Source organism: Dermacentor silvarum, chromosome 8 (genome assembly GCF_013339745.2).
Source record: "Dermacentor silvarum isolate Dsil-2018 chromosome 8, BIME_Dsil_1.4, whole genome shotgun sequence".
In the NCBI taxonomy this organism is placed as follows: domain Eukaryota; kingdom Metazoa; phylum Arthropoda; class Arachnida; order Ixodida; family Ixodidae; genus Dermacentor; species Dermacentor silvarum.
The window spans coordinates 32,018,748-32,029,778 of NC_051161.1; the positions used below are offsets into that span (position 1 = coordinate 32,018,748).

Here is an 11,031-nt window from a genome sequence, read left to right on the forward strand (position 1 = left end):
TTTAACGTGCACTACAACGCAAGCACACGGGCGTTTTTCCCTTTCACCTCCATCGAAATGTGGCCGCCGCGGCCGGGATTGAATCTCGCAATCTCATGCTCAGCAGCGCAACACCATAGTTAATATTTAGAAATTTTCACAGTACTATAATTTATGACCACAAAGCTCACCAAGAACTTTTGACAATCTGATTATAATCGCCGACCAATTTGACATGCCAGAATCTCAAATAGAACCCCACAATACTGAAAGCTCAAAACAACAAAATTCTCACAACAAAATATTTTCATATCCCCAGCAGTATTACAGAAGGAGGCCCATAGGATTCAATGTATTTTGTATCTCTCAACAACTAAATGTCACTGAACTATAATCCCGCACTAACGAAATCTGCCAGAACATTACACCTCATATTATCTACTCATGTAACGCCTACAGCGTTTGACTTAAATTGTGTTAAATGAAGTCGAAGTGCATTTGCAAGGCAGCCGCCATTTTTGCTAACAAAAACAGCGAAGCGCTGGGAGCGATAGCATGCTCCAGAAACACATCATGGCCGCCATCTTGTTTGTTGATTGTTCGTTTCAAATGGCACCAGCCCCATGTCTTGACAGGATATTTGCGTACCTATAGGGAAGTGCATAATCTGTGGTTTGGTGAAAAAAAAGTTCAGCGAACAAATCAACCTACATCCCACCGACGTGGACTTGTTATGGAGCTTGAGATGGTGTCCGCAGCATGGGCTGCCATGCCTTTGGCCGTGATGGAGTGATTGTCCAAGAATACGCGTCCCCTTCTTCCAGAACACTGGTTTTAGTACCACCCAGAAGGCATTGCACGCAAGGAACGTTGTTGCTTCATGCCCCGTGCAGAGTTACGCGAAATCTAGCTAAAGTGATCGAATCTAAGAAAGCAGTCGACCGAGAATCCGCTCCATGGCAGTGTCACTATTGTTGACCGATGCATGGGGTGCACATTGTGCTGTGTACAGCGCCATGCCAAGGAGAAAATTGTGAAGCAAAATGCAAGAGCTGTGCTCACCACCGATGCAACCTGCTGTCCCAGAGCCAACTGGTGCTTTTCCAGCTCTTGCAGCTTGTTTTGTGCTGCTTGCATACGCTCCAACACGAGAGATTGGCACAGCTTTTGCAGCCTTGCTTGGTTGTTGGCCTGCAGAGAGAAAAGGACAGTGTTGCAAAAGGAGAAAGCCTTTACCAGGCTTGCGTACAAATGTAATGTCAGCAAAAATTACTGGTGTTGCAGAGTCAACATAGCGTTCCAATAATTAATCAACTGTTTTTAATAACAAAAAAGAGGCTGCGAGAGTTTGCCACAATAGATGGCTCAAAATTAATTTCTCAGCCATGCGAAGTTGTTCATGGACACTCTGCTCAGTGTATAAGTATTTTTGCATTCCACTGCAGAGACCGGGAATCAAACTTATGACAATGCATGCAGCAGCCAAATGAAAGCCTTGCACCACGATGTGTACCACCGAGTTCTAGCCGAGTAACATTGATGACTTCCTGTGTTAGGTCGTTGATGGAGAATGCAAATGTGGAAGCGCAGAGTTCCAGTCTGGGAGCAGGTCAGCAACACCAAACGCGTGCTCTTATTGCAAGGCAACTAGCATTAGTACAATGCTTTCAAAACAAAACATTGATCCTTCCACCAAGCCATTATATAGTAAAACCATGCTGCTTACCAAGTCACCTGCCATCTGATCTGCCTGCTGCTCCTGGGAAGCTTGCACCGAGGACAGCAGTGATGAGAGGATGGAGGCATTAGCTGCCGCACTCTCATCAGCAAACTTCCTGGCTTCGAACGTGTATGCAGCAACAGCAGCTTGATGTTCCTGAATGAGGCTGCTAAGAGAGGCTGTCAAAAGAAGGAGCAAAATTAATTAAACAAACTGAACTTAACCTGAAACATGTAAATGTTGATTGCCCCTAATTAAAGCAATTAAGAGTTGTGTTGTTAGGCATTGTCCGGGCCAAATTTTATTGCAAGTGCATGAGAGAAAGCACGTACATTCAAGAGGGGAAAAAATGAAGCTCATGCCCGCTCTGACAACAAACCCAGGGTCTCCATCACAATCTAGCTACAACTCACAACTACAAACTATCCAAAAATATTGCATCTATACTTGTAGGAAATTTAACATGGCAATGGGGGCAGAGCTTCTACACTTGCATGAGAACTGCTTCCGTTTTGATTTACATGCTTGGAACTGCTTATGTTTCAATTTCCTCGCCAATTGCCCGTGCTTTCATAGCCACTGAGACAGGGCAAAAGCAGTGAAGTCACTCATGGGCATCTACTTAAAGGCGCAACAGTAGTGCTCTTCAGCTCTTCAGTTTCTTTTCTGCGTGCAAAATTGGCTGGATTTTATTACACCGTAAAAATTAGCAACGTCAAGTTCTTCCAATTTTGGAAACAGTTACGAGCTCCTCGGATGATGCGCTTAAAGTCTTCCATTGGGACCCAGTCACATGGTTCCTTTGGTTAAAAAGTTAGTCCGAATTGCATAATTACCTGTCTAATCACTACACTGAGTCGTTTTCAAATGTATGCTTCTGTGGTGGAAGCAATTCAGATGGAATCATTTATACACCTCATCCTTTCTATTTTTAAGGGGGGAAGCGGGGCAGAAAGATCAACTTTTGAACTGACATGATAATTTTAACAAAATGTCGTGGGATGCCCTTGTCTTGTCATTCGAACATGTAAATTTCATTACCCTAGCACAAGTTAAAAACGTTATGCATGTCCCATTGATATTAAAATTTGTAATGATAAAATTTTGAATTATGGAGTTTTACGTGTCAAAACCATGATCTGATTACAATGTGCGCGGTAGTGGAGGACTCCGGAATAATTTTGACCACCCGGGGTTCTTCAACATGCACCTGAATCTAAGTACACGAATGTTTTCGCATTTCACCCCCATCGAAATGCGGCCACCTTGGCCAGGATTTGATTCCGCGACCTCCTAAGCAACCACGGCGGAAATATTGTAATGATAGATAAAATATTTCTGAATAAACATCTTGTGGACATACTACAGAATAGCAGCAACACACCTGAGGTTTCTACAAAAAGGCATAAAATTGCATCATTTGAAAACTAAATATGTTGTTACTGTAATCCAGAAATCTTTACAGCTTTCTTGATAGAAGCAATTTATGAATTGAAGACGTCGACAGCCGTGTTTCTAACAAATTATCAGCCTAAAACAATCAAGCCAACAGTTTTCGCCATTGCAGTTTCGGAACTGTAGTTCAAGTTGGTCAAGAAGAACAAGCTGAGAAAAATGAAAGCAAACATTTCAAAACGTGTCATGGCATTCTCCGGGCAACGGCGCTCAATCTAATACCCCTACTGCATAGGTTAGGCCCTCTCATTCAACTCTGCTCAGTGACAATTGCTTCTATTTGAAACGCCTTTTCCACGTGGTAGTCTTCGTGGTGGCCACAGTCCACCACAGAGTTGACCACCGGCCTGTCACAGTGAACTAGTGGAAAAATCCAGAGCGATAGGAAGATGACCAGTGCCAGCTATAACAAAAACAGGGCTGCGCAGAAACACCCCGCGAGAAGGAAAAATGGAATAACACAAGATGCATTTTCAGCAATTCAAGCTTCAGTTTTTGTTTCGCAGGCAATTCGTACTTGCAGTGGCTAAAAATGTGCCTTTCTCTTTTTTTTTTTTTTCATGCACGTTTTTTTCAATACTCTCAACAGAACGTCTCTCAATACTAGAACGCCAAAAAAAACAATCTAATGAGCGAATTGACTACACGTTGGCTCCTCTCAAACTCTACGGCCACGTTTGGAAAACGGCATTCATAGGCACTTTCGTCAAGAAACGCATACCACTATCAGGTAAAAAAAAAAGCTTATATACTTTTATATCACACAGGTAATAACCAAACTTGTTAAAAGCTTCTTACATGCCTAGGAATAAAAAAAAAAAAGGGAAATTTCATTACGTGGCGAAAATCGCCCTTTTAGCCCTGCCTTCCCCTAATTTCAAACGCATTTCACGGTACTCCTGGTAAAGGTGCAAAGTTTTGTAAACTGCAACAATGACTCAGCTAAGCTTGTGTACATCATTTTGCACTGTAAATTATGAATCTGCTCCAACTCGCCCAGTTTTTCACTTAAAAATGTTTTCCTTCAATAGTGCTCTAAAACACATTCAATTAAGAACGAAAGTTTTGTAATACAACAACCTTCTTAAATTTTGTGCTAAGCAACATATAGGAAGTGGCAATAGTTCCAGGACTTCTAATGCCAGTCGAATTTTAAGGTTTTTAATATTTGCATTCTACTCAAAAACGCAGTATTTGATGCATTTTAATAGTATTCTATATCATACAAATATTAGAAATACACAGAATATATTTTCCTCCTCATGAGAGAGCATAAATGATCCTTTGTTTTGTTTCTATCTAATCCGCAAATGTGCGCCTGAATTTCAAGTACACAGCAGAATCTGACCACAGGGGAATTCGGCACAGAAATAGTCTCAGCCACTCGGGCATTAGTGCATGAAAGGTGCAATAAATTCCCTTTTGATTGTTTGCACTACTGTGTTGTCGTTCCTTTGTCACAAGAGCACGTTTGAGACCCCACAATCACAAACGCAACATTCAAATAACAATTAGTTTTCCAGATATACTGTGCTGTAGGAGCCTGCAAGGATATATGTGGAGCATAACACAGGGAAAGGAAAAGATGCTGCGTTCTCATGGTTTATTTCCTAAGCGATGGTTATAAGAAAATCTACCCCAGCACTTCGTTTTAGTCGGGTGCCAACACAGCTTGTGCCTCAATCATCTGTCGTTACTTTCGTGGCGCAACCTATGCTGAGCGTATCTCTAAAAAAATGCACTCACGACAACTGCCGTGGGGCCACATGCCTTCAAGTTAACGGTCATTTGATACTGTATATGTAATAACACACAGGTTGGCATGACTTGCCAGTGTTAAATAGTTTTCGGAGCTAACAAGGGTCAAAAGAACAATCCTTTACTGTAACTGCTTCTTAGCCTAATTTTCATTGGTTGCAACAAAACTGCATACCTGCCAACCTGTAAATTTAACCACCCCACGGACACATCACCAAAAGGGGGAAATGGCATATACACGTTTGTGGATTCATATGCACTTGATTAACAGCGATTTACATTTAGAGGCAGCATACAAGCAACAGCAAACCTTTTATATCACCTCTTTTATATCACATCGACTTTTTCGGTGACTTTGTCGTTGCCGATTTTGCTTGCTTCAGGAACTTGCTTGAAGCAGGTCAGAAGATGTTCCGAGACCGACAAGCGACACTTTTTCAGAGTAAACTTATTTTTCGTAACACCAACAATTAGGGCTCATTCTACGATTGCGTGAATGTATCGTAGACTGTACAGGAACACTGGGGAAAGTTGGCAGGCATGATATTTCGCTGTTCCAACACATTGAAGTAACGAAACTTGTTAATTGAAGAAGTATTTAAAAAATTTGGCATTTGCACACCCCTAGCTACTACATACTTAAATTCACAGATCTTGTGATGTCAATCGGAGTAATTGAAAGCACAGCTGAAAGGCCCTTACCTAACGTGCCTCCAATGCCAGTGAGGGTATCTTGTTGAGAAGCAAGCTGTGTAGTGAAACTGGATTTAATTTGATCAAAAAGCACACTTGAGCTGGCCGCAAAGGCACACTGCCGTTCCTTGTTCGTCTGGTCAATGGCAGATGCGCGCTGAAGCTTTTGCTGCAGCAGGTCAATGTCGGTTGTGGTGGTTTGGGCCACGCCAACCAACTGCAAAGGGGGGGGGGGGGGGGGGGAGGTAAAAGAAAAAAAAGGCATATAGCAGCCTTCCCAACGAAAACATTACCTTCAAGCTGCAATCTATACAAGCGCAACAAAGCTGTGTAGTCTCTCTGTAAACAAAGCGATGTTTCTCACTGGTGGCAGACAGATTGCACTCCCAATCTGCATATTCATCTGTCCACTGCATTCGACAGGCCGTATCATTACAAACGTTTTAACAATGTCAAAAGGGGATTCAAAAGTACTTCGTTATAACCTTCTTTTTTTTTTGCGCTGTAGGTGCAAATATGGCATGCCAGAAAGACGTACTGACCACCGAGTGAACAGACACCGATAAGCAGCTCGTTCCGAGATTGTATGACTCCGATACGATTTTTATATACCTTGTCTACACCACAAGCGGCAAAACAAATGAGAAAATAAGAACAAGCAATAATTTTGTTTCAAAAAAAAAAAAACTCATATCAGTCACACTTCACAGCGAAGTATTCCATCATAGTCAAATGACGATTCTTCAAGTAAAGGATCACATTCGCCACTGCAGCAGTTATGTCCAGCCCGTCCTCACCGTCATCGTGCGCACCGAATCAATGCAGTAAATCAATTGCATCCAGTGCTTGCATCATCTAGTGGGCGGGGATCTTGAACATTCGGCTTGACACTGTCTTTCGCGGCACATTCGTCTGCGTCCTCATCTAATCCAGCCACAGCGCGAACAACTTGTTCATCGATTACCTGTTCCATTGAGAGTGTTTTACAGCTACGAAGTCGCAGAACACTTGGCTCTCGAGCACAAAACCAGCGCCATGAACCGCATTCCACGATGCTACTACAGCTTGATCGGGCAAGGAATCCCCATTGGTTATGTCGTCCAAGCCATCTAGGTCGTCGCCACTACTACTGGCACCAAACGAGTTGTGCCAGCAGTACTTATTGATGGTGTTTGCCGAAACAGCCATGCATGCCACCTGCAGCATCGCACGTATAATTATTAAAAGCCGGTTGATTACACTTTCGGTAGCCCATTTTAAGTGTCATGACGACTCTTTGGTCCAGTAGTTGCACAACAGGGGCGCGATCTTGTACGCGTTCCAAAATGAAACGGAGGCGTTCCGTTCCATCGAGCCGCACACGATTGGCCAATTTCAACCGCGACGTTCAAATTGACCAATCGTGTGCGTCTCGATGGAACGGAACGCCTCCGTTCCATTTTGGAACGCGTACAAGATCGCGCCCCAGATGTACAGTTCAGCAGCAGATAGCACAGCTCGATGCTGTGGAGAGCGAGAGTATAATGTGATGGGTTGCGCAGTTGTCCAGAATGAGGCATATTTTGCAGCCCTGCTTGATGAATCACTCGTCTCATTCCCGTAGCTACTGCATGAAAAACATTTCTTGTGTCATCCAGGCCTTGCGGCTCGAAACATGCTTTACTGCAAATTTCTATTTCCCTTTGAAGTAACGGGGTGATGCACTTTTGCAGATCACAAGAGCAGGCATCTTTTCTGACCAGTGCATGTTGGAGCAAATCAGCACAGTCGCACGGACCTTACGGAGCTTGCCACCGTGACAGCGCTCATCTCGAAATGCGAGGGTCTTCTGAGGCAGCATTAGATAAAAGTAGTCACGTCTGCACTGAATAAGTATCCCACACTACTTTTCTAGTAGTGGTCAAATAGTGCTTTGAACCCATGCTACTGCAGCTTCTCAGTCAACAAACATGACTTCACCACTGAAAATCCCGCTGACTATGTTGTGGCGTTTGTTGAAACACTGCAACGATAGAGCACTGAACAAAATTTTCCTGCCCCATAATGCAAACGAAGTCTCTCGCTTTCCTCTGAAGGTGGGTGTCGCTCACAAGAACATTCATGGCCCGTCTGTCCAAAAACCACTTCAATACAGCTTTTTGTACACCTTGAATGATGACGCTCGCACTTTCTGCCACCTTTGAGACCATATGCAACAGCCCCAGTGACGCTCAAAATTGTTAACATACTCGGCGCAATGCTGAAGTCATCCACCACTTAGTGATAGTGTGCGTTTTAGCATCGCGTGCAGTTCGAGATTGACTTAATCAGTTTGAAGTAGTCAGTATATTGTCGTTCTCAAGTAAAATTGGCGCGTTATACCTACTTCGTTATAATAAAGTGGGATATAATGCACTAATGGATATAACAAAATTCGACTGTACTTGCTTTGAAAAAAGAAAGTGACAAGGAAGGTGCACGGTTAACTAATAATCACGTACATAAGTTTTCATACTTGTATAAAAATAACTTGGCAATCATTAATGGGATTACCATCACCCACTGTAGTTCCCATACCATACCGTGGCAACAGTCCTAGCCATTTCCTTTAATTCAAATGCTATCGATAATGTGATTCATCTTTTTACCTCCTGAGCAGTCGCAGTAAGTGCAGCCTCTGTCTTGCAATGGGCCACCACAAGGAAAGCCTGCTCTTTTTTCTCAACACTTGTCCTGGACAGCACCTGCAATAAATGGTTCATTAATTAAAATTGCAACTGCAACACAAAGACATGTGGTAAATTTCTACACATAAGACAGGACCTCCAATAAATGATTCGTTAATTAAAATTGCAACTGCAACACAGACATGTGGTAAATTTCTACACGATACGTCAAAGAAAAATATGGAGCGAGTACATGTTAGTACGACTTCTATTTCAAGTGCGCTTGGTGCAAAAGAATCATTTGTAGCAAGAGACAAAACAGACTAAACTTATGTTAGACAATTACCTGCTCTGTTGCATCTTTGCTTCTCTTTGTGCTGTGCAGCTCAGCAGTTGTTGTCTGGAGCTGTTCAGTCCTTTCAGCAACTTCTTTCTTTGTTCTCTCAAAAAGTTCCGTAACCTGGAGGAAAATACAAGGATATCATGTAGGAGTATGCATACTCGATTTGAGAAAATGTTTGCACGCATTTACGCAAATCTACTGAGAAGATAGCCTCTTTAAAATACACCTCATTGCAACACGATGTAGCAATTTGCCTTCAAAGTAATTTGCTATAGTGTGTGTTCACCAATTCGCCTGAATTCAAGTCTTCACCATCCAGCACACACCGACTGCTACGTTCATAAATACATGCAAGTACAGTAGACTTCCGCTAATTCGACCTCAATCGAGGGTCCCGGAGAGCTCCCATACATCTCTATGGGCCCCAGTTTCCGTTATTTCGACCTTAAAATTGGCCTTCGATAAATAATTTGAACTTAATTGATCAGCTTCGCCGTTATATAGCCGTTTCATGCGGTGATGCATACCAAGTATAGAAAAAAGCCACTGTTACGGGACATAGAACCATCTCCGGTCACAGTGATAGCACCTAGGCACCTAATAAGCATACTGGCAGTCATTCTGAGCTCTTTCCGACGTTGCTGTGGCGATTTGGGCATTTGTTTCACCTGCCATGCGTGTCTTGTATATGAGACCGCTTATTAACGGATCCTAGTACACGTTCCCGAAAAACACGAGTGTTTTGCACATGAATGACAGAGGCTGTGAACAAACTACTCTCATGAGTCCCCCGATGTTTTCCCCTCATGGCTCTCACATGTCCTGTATTCTAGCTTTGCAGCGTAGCTAAGTGCTGCCGGCGGTGGGTGTAGTTGCAGAATACCGAGAGAGGTGGCGTGAGTGTTGCACAGCTAACACCACCTAATGGCAGGGTTACTCTGGTACAAAAGAGAGTAGCCTCTTCCGCTTTGGCTTGAGTTTGGGAGAGTGTGCGGTCGCTTCACGCACTCGCCGGCATGCTTCACGAGATTGTCCTACTGAACCCTTCGGAGGGTGACACCGGGATGGACGAACTCGATCGATTATAGGTGTTGGTGCCCAGCATGGGGGCGCACATTTCATTTGAAAACCTGGCACGGTGAGTCGGGCTTTCTCGATTTGTCACATGCCCATCAGCATATTCCATTGGTAGTAATGCAGCTAGCTGGTACTGGTGTATCAAAGGTGCAATAAACGCATTTGCAATTGTCTGCACTACTGTGTTGTCGTCCCTTTGTCCCAAGAGCATGTTTCAGACCCCAGAAGGCATAAAAAGAAGGATTCTGAAAGTGAACAACCATCAACTTTATGGCCAGATGTCTAAGTTAAATCTAATCTTAGCAGAGAGAAATGGAATAGTCGAGCATGTCGCAAGATTTTCGAGTTTCTGAGGAACACTACAAAACTGAATGGGCTACTGTAGAAGAAAAAAAAGAAAAAGAGCAAGAGAATGTAACTCACTGTCAGAAGCTTTGCATTTAGGGACTCTATTTGCGCTTCTTTTTCCAAGATCTCTTGCGACTGGCTGGTGAGCCTCAGCTCCATGGTCCTTGCAAAGAAGTAAAAGTGTAAAAAATTAGCGTTTACGAAAAGCTGTGCATGAAATCCTTACCATTACAGACAAGGGAGACAAGGATGCAAAATGCCACACCTGCACTACAAAAAAAAAAAAAAGGTACCTGTAGTTCTCCTGGTCCACAAAAACACCCCTCTTATCTCTGCTTGCGGCTAGGTCCCTTCGGAGACGCTCAATCTCCTCGGTGTACTCCTGCAATTAAAAAGCAATATTCTGAGCCCTGTTGGAAGAAAAGCAGACTGTTTTGCCAATGAAGGAAAAAAAACAAGAAGCGTGTATGCAATCCCTCTCATGTAATTTGCATCACAAGTAAGGCACTGCAGGATCAAAACTGGTGAATACTAGTCAATCACTACTACACATTGAAGTCTTTTCAAGCCTTAGATGAACACTAAAGAGAAATGCAATTTAAGCTGCATTAGAACATTACCCTTATACAATGCTAAAAAAAAGAAAGAACGCCAATCTTAGCATGAGAAGCCAGAAAATATGCAATGAAAGATCAGCAGCACCGCCTTGAACTTCCCTCACCAGCTCAACATGGCACGAATTTTAAGGCGACAACGTTAAGGGCTTGGTGTCGCAGAAAATCCGACGTCGGTGTTAAGCATCGGCGTCTGGCGGAAATAATCATGCTGAACCACATCATCCCGAACCATGTCTTCTATGTAGATGTCTCGGGACCAACTCGCTCCGGACACTTTACGGCCGCAGTGATCGCGGAGGGTCACCACATTGATTGCCTCTCTTTCCGCTCACCGACGCAACACAGGCCGAAGAGGTGGCCATCGCTTTGGCCGCCTCTCACCCCACCTCAAGGGTC

General features: G+C 43.4%; 1 protein-coding gene across 1 annotated transcript in view; it reads right to left on the reverse strand.

Annotated features, from left to right (window-relative positions):
• LOC119462057 (kinesin-like protein KIF11) overlaps positions 1 to 10,997 on the reverse strand; it is a 34,166-nt gene extending 23,169 nt beyond the window's left edge. The window contains exons 1-8 of the mRNA XM_037723408.2: positions 10,968 to 10,997; positions 10,312 to 10,400; positions 10,094 to 10,181; positions 8,597 to 8,710; positions 8,233 to 8,328; positions 5,615 to 5,822; positions 1,706 to 1,878; positions 1,042 to 1,170 (exon numbers count right to left, since the gene is read on the reverse strand). Of these exons, the coding sequence (XP_037579336.2) occupies positions 1,042 to 1,170; positions 1,706 to 1,878; positions 5,615 to 5,822; positions 8,233 to 8,328; positions 8,597 to 8,710; positions 10,094 to 10,181; positions 10,312 to 10,400; positions 10,968 to 10,997 (927 nt within the window). The remainder of the gene's footprint in view (positions 1 to 1,041; positions 1,171 to 1,705; positions 1,879 to 5,614; positions 5,823 to 8,232; positions 8,329 to 8,596; positions 8,711 to 10,093; positions 10,182 to 10,311; positions 10,401 to 10,967) is intronic.
• Positions 10,998 to 11,031: the final 34 nt, after the last annotated feature.